The sequence below is a fragment of the Phocoena sinus genome, chromosome 15, assembly GCF_008692025.1.
Source record: "Phocoena sinus isolate mPhoSin1 chromosome 15, mPhoSin1.pri, whole genome shotgun sequence".
Taxonomy (NCBI): Eukaryota; Metazoa; Chordata; class Mammalia; order Artiodactyla; family Phocoenidae; genus Phocoena; species Phocoena sinus.
This window is the reverse complement of record NC_045777.1, coordinates 47,050,066-47,071,429: the sequence shown is the minus strand read 5'-3', so window position 1 is coordinate 47,071,429 and position 21,364 is coordinate 47,050,066. Positions and strand designations below refer to the sequence as shown.

Here is a 21,364-nt window from a genome sequence, read left to right as displayed (position 1 = left end):
CTGCTTCCCACTAGCTATCTGTTTTACATTTGGTAGTGTATATAAGTCCATGCCACTCTCTCACTTCGTCCCAGCTTACCCTTCCCACTCCCCGTGCCCTCAAGTCCATTCTCTCCATCTGCATCTTTATTCCTGTCCTGCCCTTAGGTTCTTCAGAACCATTTTTTTTCTAGATTCCATATATATGTGTTAGCATACGGTATTTGTTTTCCTCTTTCTGACTTAATTCATTCTGTATGACAGACTCTAGGTCCATCCACCTCACTACAAATAACTCAATTTCTTTTCTTTTTATGGCTGAGTAATATTCCATTGTATACATGTGCCACATCTTTATGCATTCACCTGTCACTGGACACTTAGGTTGCTTCCATGTCCTGGCTATTGTAAATAGAGCTGCAATGAACATTATGGTACATGACTCTTTTTGAATTATGGTTTTCTCAGGGTATATGCCCAGTAGTGGGATTGCTGGGTCATATGGTAGTTCTATTTTTAGTTTTTGAAGGAACCTCCATACTGTTCACCATAGTGGCTGTATCAATTTACATTCCCACCAACAGTGCAAGAGGGTTCCCTTTTCTCCACACCCTCTCCAGAATTTATTGTTTGTAGATTTTTTGATGATGGCCATTCTGACCAGTGTGAGATGATATCGCATTGTAGGTTTGGTTTTTTTTTTTTAAGAGAAAAAAAGTTTTCTTAAATCTGGAAAAACAAAGCACAGAAGAACCAACAATGTTTCAAACAGAAAGTCACAAAAATTGTAATCATCATCATCAGTTCACTCAGTCCCATGTAATTAATTTTTTTTCATCTTGATCTTTTGATAGCACTTTTTTGAATTCATCAGTTTTCCATTAGAGTTCTGAAAATGCTTATTCATTCAGTTCAGCAGTATAGTCACTTACCAGAAACCTGTACTTGTCAGTCTTTTCCATGAATTACTTGAAGATGAAACCCTTTATAGGAACATTTTTGCAAAAGCAACAGAGTACACCCAGAACTGTCTGTAAATGACAAAAGACTTAAAAATGAACACAGTTAAAGATTTGATGAAAGTTCATAATAATGCAGTTGACAAGGAAATTTAGTTATTTCTGAGATATACATTTAAAAATAATAACTAGAATTATGACTTATAACATTATACCAGAACATATAAGATTTTTAGGAATTCCATGTAATGTCTGAAACGTTTATATTAACATATTTCCATACAAATAACCCAAAGAAAGTTTTAGTATTGTTTTTTTTTTTAATTTTTGAATTTTATTTTATTTTTTTGTACAGGAGGTTCTTATTAGTCATCAGCTTTATACACATCAGTGTATACATGTCAGTCCAAATCGCCCAATTCATCACACCACCATCCCCACCCCACCATGGCTTTCCCCCCTTGGTGTCCATACGTTTGTTCTCTACATCTGTGTCTCAACTTCTGCCCTGCAAACCAGTTCATCTGTACCATTTTTCTAGGTTCCACATACATGCATTAATATACAATATTTGTTTTTCTCTTTCTGACTTCACTCTGTATGACAGTCTCTAGATCCATCCACGTCTCAACAAATTACCCAATTTCATTCCTTTTTATGGATGAGTAATATTCCATTCTATATATATGTACCAAAACTTCTTTACCCATTCGTCTGTCGATGGGCATTTAGGTTGCTTCCATGACCTGGCTATTGTAAATAGTGCTGCAGTGAACATTGGGGGTGCATGTGTCTTTCTGAATTATGCCCATCATTTCTGATGATGCCCATTCTAACTGGTGTGAGGTGATACCTCACTGTAGTTTTGATTTGCATTTCTCTAATAATTAGTGATGTTGAGCAGCTTTTCATGTGCTTCTTGGCCATCTGGATGTCTTTGGAGAAATGTCTATTTATTTAGGCCTGCCCATTTTTGGATTGGGTTGTTTGTTTGTTTTTGTGGTACGTGAGCCTCTCACTGTTGTGGCCTCTCCCGTTGCGGAGCACGCTCCGGACGCGCAGGCTCACCGCCCATGGCTCACAGGACCAGCCACTCTGCGGCATGTGGGATCTTCCCGGACCAGGGCATGAACCCGTGTCCCCTGCATTGGCAGGTGGACTCTCAACCACTGCACCACCAGCGAAGCCCTGGTTGTTTGTTTTTTAAATATTGAGCTGCATGAGCTGTTTATATATTTTGGAGATTAATCCTTTGTTGATTGGTTTGCAAATATTTTCTCCCATTCTGAGGGTTGTCTTTTCGTCTTGTTTATGGTTTCCTTTGCTGTGCAAAAGCTTTGAAGTTTCATTAGGTCCCATTTGTTTATTTTTGTTTTTATTTCCATTACTCTAGGAGGTGGATCAAAACAGATCTTCCTGTGATTTATATCAAAGAGTGTTCTTCCTATGTTTTCCTCTAAGAGTTTTATAGTGTCCAGTCTTAAATTTAGATCTCTAATCCATTTTGAGTTTATTTTTGTGTATGGTGTTAGGGAGTGTTCTAATCTCATTGTTTTACATGTAACTGTCCAGTTTTCCCGGTACCACTTATTGAAGAGACTGTCTTTTCTCCATTGTATATCCTTGCCTCCTCTGTCATAGATTAGTTGACCATAGGTGCGTGGGTTTATCTCTAGGCTTTCTATCTTGTTTCATTGATCTGTGTTTCTGTTTTTGTGCCAGTACCATATTGTCTTGATTACTGTAGCTTTGTAGTATAGTCTGAAGTCAGGGAGTCTGATTCCTCCAGCTCTGTTTTTTTCCTTCAAGACTGCTTTGGCTATTCGGGGTCTTTTGTGTCTCCATACAAATTTTAAGATTTTTTGTTCTAGTTCTGTAAAAAATGCCATTGGTAATTTGATAGGGATTGCATTGAATCTGTAGATTGCTTTGGGTAGTATAGTCATTTTCACCATATTGATTCTTCCAATCCAAGAACATGGTGTATCTCTTCATCTGTTGGTATCATCTTTAATTTCTTTCATCAGTGTCTTATAGTTTTCTGCATACTTTTGTCTCCCTAGGTAGGTTTATTCCTAGGTATATTTTTCTAGGTTTATTCCTAGGTATATTTTTCTTTTTGTTGCAATGGTAAATTGGAGTGTTTCCTTAATTTCTCTTTCAGATTTTTCATCATTAGTCTATAGGAATGCAAGAGATTTCTGTGCATTAATTTTGTGTCCTGCAACTTTACCAAATTCATTGATTAGCTCTAGTAGTTTTCTGGTGGCATTTGATTAGCTCTAGTAGTTCTCTGGTGGCATTTTTAGGATTCTGTATATATAGTATCATGTCATCTGCAAACAGTGACAGTTTTACTTCTTCTTTTCCAATTTGTATTCCTTTTATTTCTTTTTCTTCTCTGCTTGCCGTGGCTAGGACTTCCAAAACTATGTTGAATAATAGTGGTGAGAGTGGACAACCTTGTCTTGCTCCTGATCTTAGAGGAAATGCTTTCAGTTTTTCACCATTGAGAATGATGTTTGCTGTGGGTTTGTCGTATATGGCCTTTATTATGTTGAGGTAGGTTCCCTCTGTGCCCATTTTCTGGAGACTTTTTTATCATAAATGGGTATTGAATTTTGTCCGAAGCTTTTTTCTGCATCTATTGAGATGATCATATGGTTTTTATTCTTCAGTTTGTTAATACGGTGTATCACATTGATTGATTTGCGTATATTGAAGAATCCTTGCATCCCTGGGATAAATCCCACTTGATCATGGTGTATGATCCTTTTAATGTGTTGTTGGATTCTGTTTGCTAGTATTTTGTTGAGCTTTTCATCTATATCCATCAGTGATATTGGTCTGTAATTTTCTTTTTTTATAGTATATTTGTCTGGTTTTGGTATCAGTGTGATGGTGACCTCATAGAATGAGTTTGGGAGTGTTCCTTCCTCTGCAATTTTTTGGAAGAGTTTGAGAAGGATGAGTGTTAGCTCTTCTCTAGATGTTGGATAGAATTCACCTGTGAAGCCATCTGGTCTAGGGCTTTTGTTTGTTGCAAGATTTTTAATCACAGTTTCAATTTCATTACTTGTGATTGGTCTGTTCATATTTTCTATTTCTTCCTGGTTCAGTCTTGGAAGGTTATACCTTTCTAAGAATTTGTCCATTTCTTCCAGGTTGTCCATTTTATTGGCATAGAGTTGTTTGTAGTAGTCTCTCAGGATGCTTCGTACTTCTGTGATGTCTGTTGTAACTTCTCCTTTTTCATTTCTAATTTTATTGATTTGAGTCCTCTCCCTCTTTTTCTTGATGAGTCTGGCTAATGGTTTATCAATTTTATCTTCTCAGAGAACCAGCTTTTAGTTTTATTGATCTTAGCTCTTGTTTTCTTTGTTTCTGTTTCATTTATGTCTGCTCTGATCTTTCATGATTTCTTTCCTTCTACTAACTTTGAGTTTTGTTCTTCTTTCTCTAGTTCCTTTAGATATAAGGTTAGATTGTTTGAGATTTTTCTCATTTCTTGAGGTGGGCTTGTATAGCTATAAACTTCCCTCTTAGAACTGCTCTTGCTGCATCCCATAGGTTTTGGATCATCGTGTTTTCATTGTCATTTGTCTCTACGTATTTTTTGATTTCCTCTTTGATTTTTTCAGTGATCTCTTGGTTATTTAGTAATGTATTGTTTAGCCTCCATGTGTTTGTGTTTTTTACGTTGTTTTCCCTGTAATTCATTTCTAATCTCATAGCGTTGTCAGAAAAGATGCTTGATATGATTTCAATTTTCTTAAATTTACTGAGGCTTGATTTGTGACCCAAGATGTGATCTATCCTGGAGAATGTTCCATGCGCACTTGAGAAAAAAGTGTAATCTGCTGTTTTTGGTTGGAATGTCGTATAAATATCAGTTAAATCTATCTGGTCTGTTGTGTCATTTAAAGCTTCTGTTTCCTTATTTATTTTCGTTTTGGATGATCTGTCCATTGGTGTAAGTGAGGTGTTAAAGTCCCCCAGTATTATTGTGTTACTGTTGATTTCCTTTTTTATAGCTGTTAGCAGTTGCCTTATGTATTAAGGTGCTCCTATGTTGGGTGCATATATAATTGTTATATATTCTTCTTGGATTGATCCTTGATCATTATGTAATGTCCTTCCTTGTCTCTTATAGCATTCTTTGTTTTAAAGTCTATTTTATCTGATATGAGTATTGCTACTCCAGTTTTCTTTTGATTTCCATTTGCATGGAATATCTTTTTCCATCCCCTCACTTGCAGTCTGTATGTGTCCCTAGGTCTGAAGTGGTTCTTTTATAGACAGCATATATATGGGTCTTGTTTTTGTATCCATTCAGCAAGCCTGTGTCTTTTGGTTGGAGCATTTAATCCATTCACGTTTAAGGTAATTATCAGTATGTATGTTCCTGTGACCATTTTCTTAATTGTTTTGGGTTTGTTTTTGTAGGTCCTTTTCTCCTCTTGTGCTTCCCACTTAGAGAAGTTCCTTTAGCATTTGTTGTAGAGCTGGTTTGGTGGTGCTGAATTCTCTTAGCTTTTGCTTGTCTGTAAAGCTTTTGATTTCTCCATCAGATCTGAATGAGATCCTTGTGGTTGTAGGTTCTTCCCTTTCATCACTTTAAGTATATCATGCCACTCCCTTCTGGCTTGTAGAGTTTCTGCTGAGAAATCAGCTGTTAACCTTATGGGAGTTCCCTTGTATGTTATTTGTTGTTTTTCCCTTGCTACTTTCAATAATTTTTCTTTGTCTTTAGTTTTTGCCAATTTGATTACTGTGTCTCGGCATGTTTCTCTTTGGCTTTATCCTGTAATGGGACTCGCTGCACTTCCTGGACTTGGTGGCTGTTTCTTTTCCCATGTTAGGGAAGTTTTCGACTATAATCTCTTCAAATATTGTCTCAGGTCTTTTCTCTCTCTCTTTTTCTGGGACCCCTGTAATGCGAATGTTGTTGCGTTTAATGTTGTCCTAGAGGTCTCTTAGGCTGTCTTCATTTCTTTTCATTCGTTTTTCTTTATTCTGTTCCGCAGCAGTGAATTCCACCATTCTGTCTTCCAGGCCACTTACCCGTTCTCTGCCTCAGTTATTCTGCTATTGATTCCTTCTAGTGTAGTTTTCATGTCAGTTATTGTATTGTTCATCTCTGTCTGTTTGTTCTTTAATTCTTCTAGGTCTTTGTTAAACATTTCTTGCATCTTCTTGATCTCAGCCTCCATTCTTTTTCCGAGGTTCTGGATCATCTTCACTATCATTGTTCTGAATTATTTTCCTGGAAAGTTGCCTATCTCCACTTCATTTAGATGTTTTTCTGGGGTTTTATCTTGTTCCTTCATCTGGTACATAGCCCTCTGCCTTTTCATCCTTTTTGTGAATGTGGTTTTTGTTCCACAGGCTTCAGGATTGTAGTTCTTGCTGCTTTTGTCTGCCCTCTGGTGGATGAGGCTATGTTAAGAGGCTTGTGTGAGTTTCCTGATGGGAGGGACTGGTGGTTCGTAGAGCTGACTGTTGCTCTGTTTGGCAGAGCTCAGTAAAACTTTAATCCGCCTGACTGCTGATGGGTGGGGCTGGGTTCCCTCCCTGTTGGTTGTTTGGCCTGAGGCAACCCAACACTGGAGCCTACCTGGGCTCTTTGCTGGGACTAATGACAGACTCTGGGAGGGCTCACGCCAGGGAGTATTTCCCAGAACTTTTGCCAGTGTCCTTGTCCCCACGGTGAGCCACAGCCATCTCCCACCTCTGCAGGAGACCCTCTAACACTAGCAGGTCTGGTTCAGTCTCCCCTGGGGTCACTGCTCCTGCTGGGTCCCAGTGCGCACACTACTTTGTGTGTTCCCTCCAAGAGTGGAGTCTCTGTTTCCCCCAGTCCTGTTGAAGTTCTGCAGTCAAATCCCACTAGGTTTCAAAGTCTCATTCTCTAGGAATTCTTCCTCCCATTGCCGGACCCCCAGATTGGGAAGCCTGATGTGGGGCTCAGAACCTTCACTCCAGTGGGTGGATTTCTGTAGTATAAGTGTTCTCCAGTCTGTGAGTCACCCACCCAGCAGTTATGGGATTTGATTTTACTGTGATTGAGCCCCTCCTACCATCTCATTGTGGCTTCTCCTTTGTCTGTGGATGTGGGGTATCGTTTTTGGGGAGTTCCAGTGTCTTCCTGTTGATGATTGTCCAGCAGCTAGTTGTGATTCTGGTGTTCTTGCAAGAGGGAGTGAGAGCACGTCCTTCTACTCTGCCATCTTGGTTCCACCCTCCCTCACTGTAGTTTTGATTTGCATTTCTCTGATAATTAGTGATGTAGAGCATTTTTTAATGTGCTTTTTAGCCATCTTGCTTTTGGAGAAATGTCTATTTAGATCTTCTGCCGATTTTTTGATTGGGTTGTTTTTTGATGCATGAGCTATTTGCATATTTTGGAGATTAATCCCTTGTCAGTTGCTTCATTTGCAAATATTTTCTCCTGTGGGTTGTGTTTTCATTTTGTTTATGGTTTCTTTTGCTGTGTAGAAGCTTTTAAGTTTAATTAGGTCCCATTTATTTTTATTTTCATTACTCTAGGAGGTGGATCAAAGAAGATACTGCTGCAATTTATGTCAAAGAGTGTTTTGCCTGTGTTTTCCTCTAAGTTTTATAGTGTCTGGCCTTCATTTAATTTAAGTCTTTAACCTGTTTTGAGTTTATTTTTGTGTATGGTGTTAGGGAGTGTGCTAACTTCATTCTTTTACATGTAGCTGTCCAATTTTCACAGCCTCACTTATTGAAGAGACTGTCTTTTCTCCATTGTATATTCTTGCCTCCTTTGTCATAGATTAGTTGACCATAGGTGTGTGGGTTTATCTTTCGGCTTTCTGTCCTGTTCCATTGAGTTGTATTTGTTTTTGTGCCAGTACCATACTGTTTTGATGACTGTAGCATTGTAATATAGCCCGAAGTCAGGGAGCCTGACTGCTCCAGCTCTGTTTTTTATTCTCAGGATTGCTTTTGCTATTAGGGGTCTTTTGTGTTTCCATACAAATTTAAATTTTTTTTGGTTCTAGTTCTGTGAAAAATGCCATTGCTAATTGATAGGGATTGTAGTTGAATCTGATTGCCTTGGGTAGTGTAGTCATTTTGACAGTATTGATTCTTTCAATCAAAGAGCATGGTATGTCTTTCTGTTTGTGTCATCAGCATCTTATAGTTTTCAGAGTACAGGTCTTTTGTCCCCTTGGTAAGTTTATTCCTAGATGTTTTATTCTTTTTGATGTGATGGTAAGTGGGACTGTTTCCTTAATTTCTCTTTTTTGGTCTTTCATTGTTAGTGTACAGGAATGGAAGAGATTTCTGTGTATTAATTTTGCATCCTGCAACTTTACCAGAATCATTGATGAGCCCTAGTAGTTTTCTGGTAGCATCTTCAGGATTTTCTATGTGTGGTATCATTTTATCTGCAAACAGTGATGATTTTACTTCTTTTCCAATTTGGATTCCTTTTATTTCTCTTTTTCTCTGATTGCCATGGTTAGGACTTCCAAAACTATGTTGAATAAAAGTGGTGACAGTGGACATCTTTGCCTTGTTCCTGATCTTAGATGGAATGCTCTCAGCTTTTCACTGTTGAGAATGATGTTAGCTGTGGGTTTGTCATATATGGCCTTTATTATGTTTAGGTAAATTCCCTCTATGCCCACTTTCTGGAGAGTTCTTATCATAAATGGGTGTTGAATTTTGTCAAAAGCTTTTTCTGCATCTATTGAGATGATCATATGGTTTTTATTCTTCAGTTAACATGGTGTATCACACTGATTGATTTGCAGATATTGAAGCATCCTTGCATCCCTTGGATAAAGCCCACTTGATCACGGTGTATGATCCTTTTAATGTATTGTTTGATTCAGTTTACTAGTATTTGGTTGAGGATTTTTGCATTTATGTTCGTCAGTGATATTGACCTGTAATTTTTTTTGTGGTATCTTTGTCTGGTTTTGATATCAGGGTGATGATGATGGCCTCACAGAATGAGCTTGGGAGTATTCTTTCCTCTGCAGTTTTTTGGAAGAGTTTCAGAAGGATAGGTGTTAACTCTTCTCTGAATGTTGATAGAATTTGCCTGTAAAGCTATGTGGTCCTGGACTTTTCTTTGTTGGAAGTTTTTTAAACACTGTTTCAATTTCAGTACTTGTGATTGGTATGTTCATATTTTGTATTTTTTTCTGGTTCAGTCTTGGAAGGTTGTATCTTTCTAAGAATTTGTCCATTTCTTCTAGGTTGTCCGTTTTATTGGTATACAGTTGTTTGTAGTAGTCTATTATGATTCCTTGTTTTTCTGTGATGTCAGTTGTAACTTCTTCATTTCTGATCGTATTGATTTGAGCCCTCTCCCTTTGTTTTTGAGTCTGGCTAAAGGTTTATCCCTTTTGCTTATCTTCTCAAAGACCCAGCTTTTAGTTTCATTGATCTTTTTTGTTTTCTTTGTCTCTATTTCATTTATTTCTGCTCTGATCTTTGTGATTTCTTTACTTTTACTAACTTTGGGTTTTTTTTTTTTTTTTTTGTACTTTCTCTGGTTGCTTTAGGTGTAAGGTTAGGTTGTTTACTTGAGATTTTTGTTTTCTGAGGTAGGATTGTATTGCTATAAACTTCCCTCTTAGAACTGCTTTTGCTGTGTCCCATAGGTTTTGGATTGCTATGTTTTTGATGTCATTTGTCTTTAGGTACTTGATTTCTTCTTTGATTTCTTCAGTGATCCATTGGTTGTTTAGTAACATATTGTTTAGCCTCCATGTGTTTGTGTTTTTTTACAATTTTTTTTTGCCTGTAACTGATTTCTAATCTCATAGCGTTGTGGTCAGAAAAAGATGCTTGATGTGATTTCAATTTTCTTAAATTTACTGAGGCTTGATTTGTGGCCCAGTATGTTATCTGTCCTGGAGAATGTTCCATGTGCACTTGAGAAGACAGTGTATTCTGCTTTTGGATGGAATGTTCTATAAATATCAGTTAAGGCCATCTGGTCTAATGTGTCATTTAAGGCCTGTTTCCTGATTGATTTTCTGTCTGAATGATCTGTCCACTGATGAAAGTGGTGTGTTAAAGTCCCCCCCCCCACTGTGTTACTGTCAACTTCTTTTTGTAGCTGTTACCATTTGCCTTATGTATTGAGGTGCTCCTATGTTGGGTGTCTATATTTACAATTGTTACATCCTCTTCTTGGATTGATCCCTTGATCATTATGTAGTGTCCTTCCTGATCTCTTGTAACAGTCTTTAAAGTTTGTTTTGTCTGGTATGAGTATTGCTACTCCTGCTTTCTTTTGAATTCCATTTGCATGGAATACCTTTTTCCATCCCCTCACTTTGTATGTGTCCTTAGATATGAAGTAGGTCTCTTGTAGATGGCATATATATGGGTCTTGTTTTTGTATCCATTTAGCCAGTCTGTGTCTGTTGGTTGGAGCATTTAATCCATTTACATTTAAGGTAATTATCAATACATGTTCTTACTGCTGTTTTGTTAATTGGGGTTTGTTTTTGAAGGTCTTTTTTCTTCCTTTCCTCTTGTTCTCTTGTGATTTGATGTCTATCTTTAGTGTTGTTTGGATTGCTTTTTCTTTTTGTGTGTGTGTGTGTGTATCTATGGTAGAGTTTTGGTTTGTGGTTCCCATGAGGTTTTGATAGAGCAGTCTGTATAACTACAAGATTGTTTTTAGTTGCTGGTCTCAATTTCCAGTGTATTTCCAGTATCCTGCATTTGTACTCTTCTCATGATTGCCGATTTTGATATCATATTTATGTGTGGATGGTTTCCTACCTTTATGTTTGCCTTTACCAGTGAGCTTTCCCATTTGTAATTTTCTTGATTCTAGTTGTGGCCTTTTCCACTTAGAGAAGTTCCTTTAGGTTTTGTTGTGGTTTTCACAGTTTGAGTAGCTGCAACAGAGGCCAATATGGTCCACACAGCCTTGAATATTTACTGTCTCCTTTTTTGTTTTCTGATTTTTATTGGAGTATAGTTGCTTTATAGTGTTGTGTTAGTTTCAGGTGTACAGCAAAGTGAATCAGTTATACATATATTTCCTCTTTTTTCGATTTCCTTCCCATTTAGGTTAACCACAAAGCATTGAGTTCCCTTCCCTGTGCTTTACTTTAGGTTCTTGTATCTATTTTATACATAGTATCAATAGTGTATGTGTCAATCCCAATTTCCCAATTCATCACCCACTCCCCCCACCCCCCAGTCTGGCTCTTTAGAGAAAATGTTTGTTACTTTGTTAGCCCCTGAGTTAATGTCAGTAATAGCAGTAAAAATCAACTATAGATACATGCAACAACAGGGCTACATATCAGAAACAAAGTTGAATGGAAAAAGACTCCATAATTTTCATTTGTATTTAAAACATTGACCTATTAAAGACTTCTCCATGTTTATAAAAAAGTAAAAGGAGTTTGAGGAATTTTGAATGACAGAAAATTTTCACTGTATATAAGGGAAAGTATTAGGATGCAAATCAATTTATGTGGTGTGCTTCCCGTTACACTTAAAAGTTTTTGGTGAAAGTCCCATAATCCAGGTGAGGCCACGTTTCAGAGTAACCTGCCAGGGCTTCTTGGTCCATGAGCTTGGGCCAGGGGCTCCTCCAGTAGCCAGAGAAAAGATGGTTATGATGTCAGTGGCTGGATGGCAGAAAGACTTGACGACTGCCATGTTAAGGGTTATGTTTGAAGAGACAGAATAAAGGCTGTTCTTCAGAGGAGAGTTTGAAGAATTTACACTGAACAGATTTTCCAGGAAGTTTAAAAAAAAAAGATTGATGGTGTCCCCTTATAGCACTGCATCAGCAAGCTTATACTAAGGAGGAGGACAGGAATTGAGTACAAGTCAGCAAGGACACCAGGGTTGAAGAGTTAAGTAAGGCATTCACTTTTAAGTCAGTTTTTTTTTTTTTGCATTACTAGAAATGGAGACCTTGAATTGGTGGAGGGGAAAAACTAGGTTTGTTAAGTAGCCTTTGGAAATACTTAAGTTTAAAGTTACTTTCACTGTCCCATGGCTGAAGCTAATGTAGGAACTAGTTGTTAATTTCCCAGTGCAATTATGGAAAAATAAGCAATACTGAGCATGTGCTGTTTGCCAAGCACCAGGGATAGAGGGAACATGGCATACATGTTCCAAGGGGAGACAGTAAACAAGTAAGAGTATCAGGTGATTATCGATAAAGTGCTGTGCAGGGATCTAGACACAGTGTGAGCAGCGGGGGAGACGACTGTAGAACTTGGGAGCCTGGTTCTCTGCTGTCTATTGGATGCTACTGTCTCCAGTCACATTTGAGTTTATATATATTCAGGCAATTTTCTTAAAAATTAGTGCTTAACCTAAATATTTCATCTAATAAATTGATTATGGAAGTCATACATATGGCTGGGGATAAACAATATACTTTTTAAAGGAAACTTGAAAATATCCCTTTCATGAAGAAATCTGACTGTCCATTACTTTGCATCCTCCTTAACAAGACTCTAGTATGGGATTCCTTTTTACTTACAGTACCTCGCCCACTGGCCAGAGTACTTCATTGTTGCAGAGGCCCCTGGTGGAGAGTTAATGGGTTATAGTAAGTATAATACCACTAGTACTTTTTTGGATAGGCAGTTGAGATTAAAATATAGGTTTTAACTGATTATTCTATATTGGTCACAGAACTGGAAGTATAATCGTGACGCCCATAATTTTATTTCCTTTTCAACCATTTGACAGCTCACTGATCCCTTCCGATCTGTTCTATTTTAGGTACTATGCTAGGCCCAGGGGATAGAGCAGTGACCCAGACAGACTTGGTTGCATTGCTAACAAAAATTTGAGCTGTAGGTTGTCTGTTATGTGTACATGACACGCATACATACCCACGTGAAATGTAGATATTTAAAAAAATACTTATCAAGTAAAAGCATTAATAACAATTAGCTAGATGACTTTTAAGTATTGCTTAAAGATCAGAACTTGGTCATTAGTTTCCTTTATAATAAAAATGTACTAAACAGCATTTCTGTATGTGTAAATCCTCGTGTTTAGTTACTGGATGTGATCTTTCATTGGCAGTCATGGGCAAAGCAGAAGGCTCGGTGGCGAGGGAAGAGTGGCATGGGCACGTCACAGCTCTGTCTGTTGCCCCGGAATTCCGACGCCTTGGTCTGGCTGCTAAGCTTATGGAGTTATTAGAGGAGATTTCAGAAAGGTAGGCACCTGCTTTGCAAATGATTTTTGAACTCTAACCATTTGAGTTTTCTCTTGGTGAATGTTTTATCAGATTTTTTCCTTCAGATTGAATATGTCATGATGCAGTTTCATAGGAATTTCATTTTCAGCCTCTAATAGTCCTTATACCAATTCTGTCACATATTCAGAGTGATATTATTGTCCCTGTTTGGCCACTGAGGAAAATTAAGGCAGCGTGAGTGACCTGCCATAGGCTTGTGAGCTGGGTAACTGGTGGAATCAATCTAGCCCTCAAGGCTTCTGTAGTGTTCTTGCCACTGCGGCAGGTGTTTCCAACCTTGGCATCTCAGTCATTTTCTCATAGTGCCCTAGGCTAAACACAAGTGTAGTCTTAAGCAGTTGTGTCCCAGCAAGCTAGTAGCTATTCAGAAGAAAGAAATATTTTCATTTCATTGTTAAATAACTGTGGTTACCTCCTAATGAGATGTGTGCACCTGCTGGGCATTGCATGGCTTCTCAAACCTTGGAGCCAGCTGCAGAACTGCCAGCATTCTTGTTTCATGTTGATTTTCATGTGGTCCTGGGGTTTTAATCAGAAGCCTGGCTTCGTAAAGATACTGTGTCACCAAAAGGAATATTATGTGATATGATGTGTATTTGTGAACTATATAAAGCTAGTAGTTTGCCAGTGTACAACAAGGTTTGCCTACGTTTTCCCCAAACATTTGAAATATGCACCTCCATGAGTTTGAGAACTGCAAATATTGTAGCTGTAGCTTTTTTTTCAGACCTGTTTTAATGTTCACTCACTATGTGTTACTTTTATTAACTCCATTAAAGTGGAACATTTTAAAGACGTAACCATGGCCTGAAAACACTGAGCCAAGTCAAGGGCAAGAGGAACCTGAGCTCATTCTTAATTTAGCTGAAAAAGTCTAGTCCTTAAGAGCTTAAAAAGTTCTTCCTAGAGTGAATACAGAAGAGGTGAAAATCTTCAGCAAGATTGTAGTTTACACACATTGGTTAATGGCATATCTTGTTTGGCATTATCATGTATAGTTGACAGGGAGTTAGGAACTGTTCTAATTGCACATCTAATGTATTTATAGGATAGACCATCTCTTAGAGTAGAAAACCACTATGTTCCCTTCCCTTACAGTTTCTAAACGTTCATTTACTTTACAATTGTTGCTAAGATTTAAGTGGCCTGTATTTGTGTAGGGGTGTGTGTGTGTATACACACACATACATATATACATGTATTTTTAATGTATACATTAAATGTGTACACTAAAAATAGAAACAGTATATAATATCCAAAGAGAAAAATAGGATAATAAAAGTCAATTCAAAAGGAAACTAAAGTAGCAAAACAAATAAAAAGCATGCAATAAGGTGGTAGCAGTGAATCCAAATATAACCGATAAATACAACAGCAGATGTTAAAAACATTATTATGCCAAGTGAACCAGGCACAGGAAGACAAATATTGTGTGATTCCACTTAGATACCTAAAGTAGTTAAATTCATGAAGAGTGGAATGGTGGTGGCTGGGGACGGGGGAAATGTCAAGTTACTAAAGTTTCAGTTCAGCAAGAAGAATAAGCTCTAGAGTTTGATGTATAATGTTGTATACCTACACTTGAAGATAGTGTACATTTAAAGTTTATTGAGAGGGTAGATCTCATGTTTACGTATTCTTAGGGCAGTAACATCAAAAAATGGACTGTCAGAACTGTATTTACAGGAAATATGTATAAAGGTTAAAGATAAAGAGCGAAAGTAAAGAAAGAAATTTTTTAAATTATGCAAATTCTAACAGTGTGCTTAAATTAACAACAGTCACATTATAGTTCAATAATTATGAGAATAAAAAAGGGTCTGCATACTGAGAAGAGTTAATCAGGGAGATGTAATAATTAAAAAATTGTATGTACCCAGTGACAAATTCAAAGTAAAAATGCAACAGTTCACAAAACTACAAGAAGAAATAGACAAATCATAATTAGAGATACGAACATGCCTCAGGACAATCAGAAATTGATTAAGGGTACAGAACAAGGGTCAACAAACTTTTTCTGGGCCAGACAGTAAATGTTAAGGCTTCACAGGCCACCCAAGGTCTCTATTGCTTCTTCAAAATTGTAAAAAACCATTCTTTGCTTGAGAGAGAGCAGCATAAAAATAGGTTGAAAGCTGACCCCTGCCTTAACTAATTCCAGTCAGCCAGAACCAGAATCTTTCCACAAAGAAAGCTATGGCTTCTCTGGCAATTTCACCAACAATTTAAGAAATAATGACACTAAGTATACTTTTACACACAAAAAGGGAACAATCACAAAACCTGACAAGAGGAAGGAAAATCTCATGACAGATGTAAAGGACCAGAAAATTCTTAGCAAAATGGATTCAGCAATTCATGAAAAGGATGACATATCAGGGGAAGTTTGTTTTAATATTAGAATGTATCCTACCAGTTAATAGGCTGAAGAATATTTTTTATCAGTAAATGTAGAAAACGCTTTGATACAATCCAGTGTTCACTCTTGATAAAAACTGTTAGCAATAGAAAGGGAAAACTTACTTAACCTGAAAAACTGAAAACCTGTAGTAATGCACTGAATGGTTTCTGGGACAGGACAGGACAGGATGCCTGAAGTCGGCTTCTCTTCAGTAATTTACTGGAAATCATCCTTTACCATACAAGTGAAGCAAGAAAAATAAAAGATAGGTTTGAGAAGAAACAAAACCGTTATTTTGGATAGGTAAGATTGTACAAATAGAAAACCTACAAATGTTTAGAATTTTAATAAAAGTTAAGCTAAGTTGTTGCTAGTATAAATTAAATTGCTTTTCTATACAAACAGTAACATTTAGAAGAGGATGCAATTTGCATCGGCATCAGTACATTAAGCCCTTAGGAGAAATCTAACAAAAGCTGTGCAAGACCTCTCTGAAGTTTATACAACTTTACCCAGAGACAGTACGGACGACCTACCTAAGTGGAGGGAGGAACTACCTCTGCAGCATAGAGTTAGCCATCTCTACAGTAGACAGGTAACTGGTCCACAGGGTCAGCGTAACTGCAACCCAAATCACAAGTCTTTTCCGTGCAACTTGTTGATTCTGAAACTTACAGGGAATGGAAGGAGCCAAAAAGAGGTAAGACACTCTTGAACAGCAAAAAAGTGAGTGGAGTAATTGCCTAGGCTAGTGGAACAGAATTTGAGACAGACTCAGGAACACATGGACTTTAGACACACCTTGGAGGAGGCAACTGCAGATCAGTGGTGGGGAAGGACACACTTTCCAATAAACGTGGTGGCACCACTGGATATCCATATGGGAAAAGATTTTTCCCACATTACCTTATCACACGCACAGATCAATTCCATATTTATTAAAAACCTGTATGTGAAGAGCAAAACTAAAAAGCCCTTCTCCATGACCTCAGGGTAGAAAAGAACTTCTGCAAGCCCTAAAAAGTGCAAGGAAATCATATATTCAACTTCACTAGAGTGCGGTAACTTTGTTCATCAAACGATACATAAGGATAATGACAAGTCACAAATTGGAAAAAGATTCGCAAATTGGGGAGAAGACTTGCACCATCCTTTACACAGGCTGAATATCCAGAATACAGAGAACTACATGTGGGGGAGAACGACCAATAAAGACCATACAGGAATGAGAAATCTAAATGGTGGACACAAATACAGTCAGCCCTGTTTGTTAGTAATCGAAATGCCAGCTAAAATTGCCCTGAGATGCCATCAGGAGCCTACCCCCTCCTGTGGGAGTGTCAGGTGGCACATGTGGGCTGGGAGACAGGCATTATCTGATAAAGTTGAAGGTGTCCTTGTGAGCCAGCAGTGACACTAACTGCAGACCTTAGATATCCCGGATGTACCACGAGACACACAACAAAATACTTGTAGCAGCATAGTTGATAATGTATAGGACCACAGACATCTCACATCTCATAGTGTGTCCATACAGGGACACACTAAACACAGGGAGGATGGACAAGCTCCAGCTGCCCCGGGACTGACTCAGTACCGACTGGGAGGCGAGTCACTAAAGAGTAAAGTATGACTCCATTCAGGTGATGTTCACAAACAGGAGAAATTAAACCAGAACAGGTGGTAAGTCTACTGCATAAAGCAAGGCGCTGATGACCACATGAGTCAGGACATGGAGACCTGGGTAAGAAAGGGGCTGTCACTGACCAGAGGGACCCAAGGGCTTCAGAGCTGTGACCAGTGTCCTGTAGTTATACAAGGCCACATCGGTGCTTTCTTCAAAAACCTTGGGTGAAACTATTATATGACTAATTTGGTAAAATGATTTTTAAAGCCAGGTAACAGAATTGTGGTAAAAATTTAAAGTTTATCTTTTAAGAAAACCTGTAGGTTTTGAAACGTTACAGTTATCTTTTGTACTGCAAAATAATTGCCATAAATCCTCAGCAGTAAAAATTGATAACGATGTAATTGCCTGCAGGGTTTCATAGTACCATCCTATGAATAGTCAAAGTAGTTTTAAAAATTATGTATTATTTTCAAGGACTTCTAATTTTTTTTTTTTTTTAATTACAGAAAGGGTGGATTTTTTGTTGATCTCTTTGTAAGAGTGTCTAACCAAGTTGCAGTCAACATGTACAAGCAGTTAGGCTACAGTGTGTACAGGACAGTCATAGAGTACTATTCGGCCAGCAACGGGGAGCCCGATGAGGATGCTTACGGTGAGCTCCCTTTTGGGGTGGTATCCCTGAGAGGAAGCCAAATGTCTACATTCATCCTACAGACTGAAATACTCGGCTATTTTCATACACTTAAGAGAATCATATTTAAAATCTGGGCTGTAATTAAATCTGCTTTAACCTGCCCTTAAGAACCTACCACTGATTAATTTACATTAACTAACCATTGGTTAATTACTGTCAGTTATTGTTTTACTGGTACAGACACATTTTTACTAAGGTTCTGTCAAGAGAACATTTGTAGCAAGAGCTGGATCCCAGCTGGGGTTTGGTGTACTCGTGATTGAGAATCTCACTTACAAATACATTTCTCTTAGAATATGATAGAAGTGGGGGTAGGGGACAAAACCTCTCATAGTTTTGTTTTTTAACCTATACATTTTAAATTTGATATAAAATATTCTGACATTTGGGTACTTACATTAAACTTTGCTTCCTAACAGATATGAGGAAAGCACTTTCCAGGGACACTGAGAAGAAATCCATCATACCATTACCTCATCCTGTGAGGCCGGAAGACATTGAATAACCATGAGCAGTGGTTCTTAGGCTGATGATGCTCCAGGTATTTTATGGACAATATTATTTTCATTAGATGATCCTGGAGCTCTATTAGGAGAAAAGGGAATCGTTTAGATCTTAAAGACTTCAAGAAAAAAACAGGTTATAAACTTGTCTTGTTTCCTGTTAGCAATATCATACCTTCTAAAGCTGTCCACTGTAATAAAATTCAGCCAAAAAAGGCAGCTAGGTCAAAAGGAAGCATTCCACTGTTATGGTTCATAATGTCATATTCATGGTATGCTAGGGAAAAAGCTTGCTCCAATCTCCTCCTTAATTCTGTGCCTGAGAACCACTGCTGCATATATATTTTTTATTTTGTATTGAACTGTTAACTGAAGCTTTAAAAGCATATATGGAATGTGTAAATCTAAGATGTATAATAAAATGCACTGTTGACTCGAGTGTTTTCTGGAAGGTTTTTGGTCATTTATAAACGTCAGGTTATCAGGATTGAAGAGGTCATCATTTAGGGTATGTTGTTTCCCTTACATTTTTCATTTATATACAAAGCATTGTTTAATTGCTTACTTGGACAGTCCCTGCCCAGCACACTTAAGCGTCCTTCTTATTGCAAAGTTCTTCCCAGATAATTGTTTCCATACTGCTGGTCTCAGGTCTTTTCTTTGTCTAGTCTCACAGTGCTTTGCTTAAATCCTTTCAACAAAAAACAAAAAGATGCTAAAATAAAGGGGAAAAAGAACCTAATTCCCAAAGAAAGGCCACGTAATTAGATCACAGGCTAACCACATATTTTCATGTGTAGTTTTCATCGCATGCAGTATCTGAAAATATCCAGTGAGTAACAGTAGCTAAAGAAAACGAAATAAATCACAGAAATGATTATTAAAACCCTGTTACTTTTGTAAGGACTTATTTTGGTGGAGTTGAGGGTGAGAGAGAAGTGAGGTTCTCCCAGGAGAGTAATTTTTTCTTTCATGCATTTCACACTGGCACATTACCTGCCCGAAAGTGGCCTTACTGCTAGTTTTTTTCCTGACACAAACATGCGACACAAACAGAACGTGATTATGATTAGTCACTTAGAGTAGCATCTGGCCTGCTTTCATCTCACCCCGTGGCCCTGTGCACTTAGCCAACTCAGAGGAGTGCTCCTCTTCCCTGACTGGACAGACCTTGGAACTCAACAGTCAGAGCCTATGATCCCAGCAGCTGAAGCTGGTCAGGTGACTGAAGTAGCGAGGCTAGGAGTAGGTTGCTTTCACCTGCTAGTCCTATTTCCTTCTGCCCCCAATTTTCAAGATACAATTTAACACTGTATTGATTAGCTTTTATTCCCTTGGGTGAATAATACACTTGAAAATGTAATAATAAATTTGCAAACAATATATTTGCTAATCGGCCTTATAGGTGAAAAAAACACAAATATACAGTTCTAGTCAAACAGCTTGTGTAGTGAACAACAACAAAAAAAAAGGCTTGAGAAATACAGGCTGGATTAAAGGAAACAATCTCTCAGATGAGTTAATTAAGGCAAGTATTTTTTGCCTGAGAATATAAGCAGCAAGTACATTATCATCTTGTGCTGCTTTGTTTCATGACTTAGCATATAGTTACCTCAGCTGTTTTTCACGTTCTAAGTCGAGGCTAAGTTGAACGTGTCAGGTTTTACAGGTAGACAGTCTACTGCAGCACGCCCGGCAACATTTACTGGTGCTCTAGGTAGAGATGATTCCCTTGTCCATTAAGTTTGGGAAACACAGCCAGCATTGCACCTGGGGATTCACAATGTATAGGGAATGTTATCAAGGGCCCCGAGAAGCCTAACTATGAAGAGATTTGTCAACAAGGCTTAACCCTTAATCTAGGGTTTCCCAAACTCACTGGAGCATGGGACATTGTTTTTCACAGCTCTTACATTACTATTCTTTAAACAAGCCACTGCAGAGCTCAACCAGTTTGGGAGACTGATTACAGCATAACTGAAATTCAACTAAAATGTTTTTGGTAAAAAAAAAAAAAAAAAAGACCTTGTTCAGTAATACAGTAACTGTAAATTATTTTCTAACTGGTGTTTTCAAAAACACTTAGTATAAATGGCCATTAAGAAGGTATAGCTATTTAGAAGTTAATCTAAGCACATTCAATTCCACAAGGAATGAACATTATTTAAGAAAGTGGCCAGGAATGAACATTTTATTGAGCACTTACTCTGTGCCAGGAGTACTCCCTTTCTAACTTAATCTTCAAAATGAGCTGGCAAAAGCCCATTTTATGAGTGAAGGAACTGAAAATAAACGTTATGTATCACCAAATGGCAGAGCTGGGAATGGAACTCAAGTCAGTGTGACTCTTAAGATGTGAATAAGTTACAGAATTCAGATGAATGCATAAAACATCTTTATGAAGAAGGCAAGCATGAGAAAACTTCACCTGAAAAGTTACTGTGAAATGTAACTAAGAACTTCTAAAAAAAGACTCTTTCAAAATTTTGAGTTCGATCTAAAAGACACGCTAAGTGTTACCTTAAGGATTTCCTAATGCATGATGCATTAGGACAACACAAAATGTTGAGACTCAGACAGAGAAATCCAACAGTTAAAAAGATTCCTTTACTTGCAACCCACCCGTAACTAACCCAAGAACCTTTTAAAAATAATTCAAAAGTAGCTGCCAAAGATTCCCATCGATTCATCACTGGTGAAATATCCAAAAACTTACAGGAGTTGCAAGAGTTCCAAACTATAAATCTATAAAAATAATAAAACATCTCTCAACAGGAACAGGAAGGCCCGGACTCCTGCTCGGCAGCGTCCACATCTGGGTCTTCCTCGCCAGGCTCCTTCTCCTGCTGCTGTTTCTTCCACAGTTTGGCCATGGCCAGGAGCTTGAGGTTGGGCTGGTTGGCAGCATCTTCCGGAAAGATGTAATCATAGTATTCTTCCCAGCCTGCATCCGA

General features: G+C 37.9%; 2 protein-coding genes across 6 annotated transcripts in view; one reads left to right on the top strand and one right to left on the bottom strand.

The window, feature by feature from the left end:
- Positions 1–18,848, top strand: part of NAA20 (N-alpha-acetyltransferase 20, NatB catalytic subunit) — a 26,456-nt gene extending 7,608 nt beyond the window's left edge. The window contains exons 3-6 of one of the 3 annotated variants that reach the window (XM_032604419.1): positions 12,453–12,519; positions 13,005–13,140; positions 17,720–17,865; positions 18,327–18,848. In XM_032604419.1, the coding sequence (XP_032460310.1) occupies positions 12,453–12,519; positions 13,005–13,140; positions 17,720–17,865; positions 18,327–18,412 (435 nt within the window). In that variant the 3' untranslated portion in view covers positions 18,413–18,848. Of the gene's footprint in view, positions 1–12,428; positions 12,520–13,004; positions 13,141–17,719; positions 17,866–18,326 lie in introns of all 3 variants that reach the window. The other 2 variants (XM_032604420.1, XM_032604421.1) reach the window with 2 other exon arrangements.
- The window catches only part of CRNKL1 (crooked neck pre-mRNA splicing factor 1), a 28,594-nt gene continuing 21,998 nt past the window's right edge, over positions 14,769–21,364 (bottom strand). Inside the window, exons 14-17 of one of the 3 annotated variants that reach the window (XR_004345695.1) lie at positions 21,127–21,364; positions 20,023–20,180; positions 18,976–19,101; positions 14,769–18,492 (exon numbers count right to left, since the gene is read on the bottom strand). Coding sequence is in view for 1 of the 3 variants with exons in the window: in XM_032604418.1 (XP_032460309.1) it covers positions 21,179–21,364 (186 nt within the window). In the remaining 2 variants the exon portion in view is untranslated. The other 2 variants (XR_004345694.1, XM_032604418.1) reach the window with 2 other exon arrangements.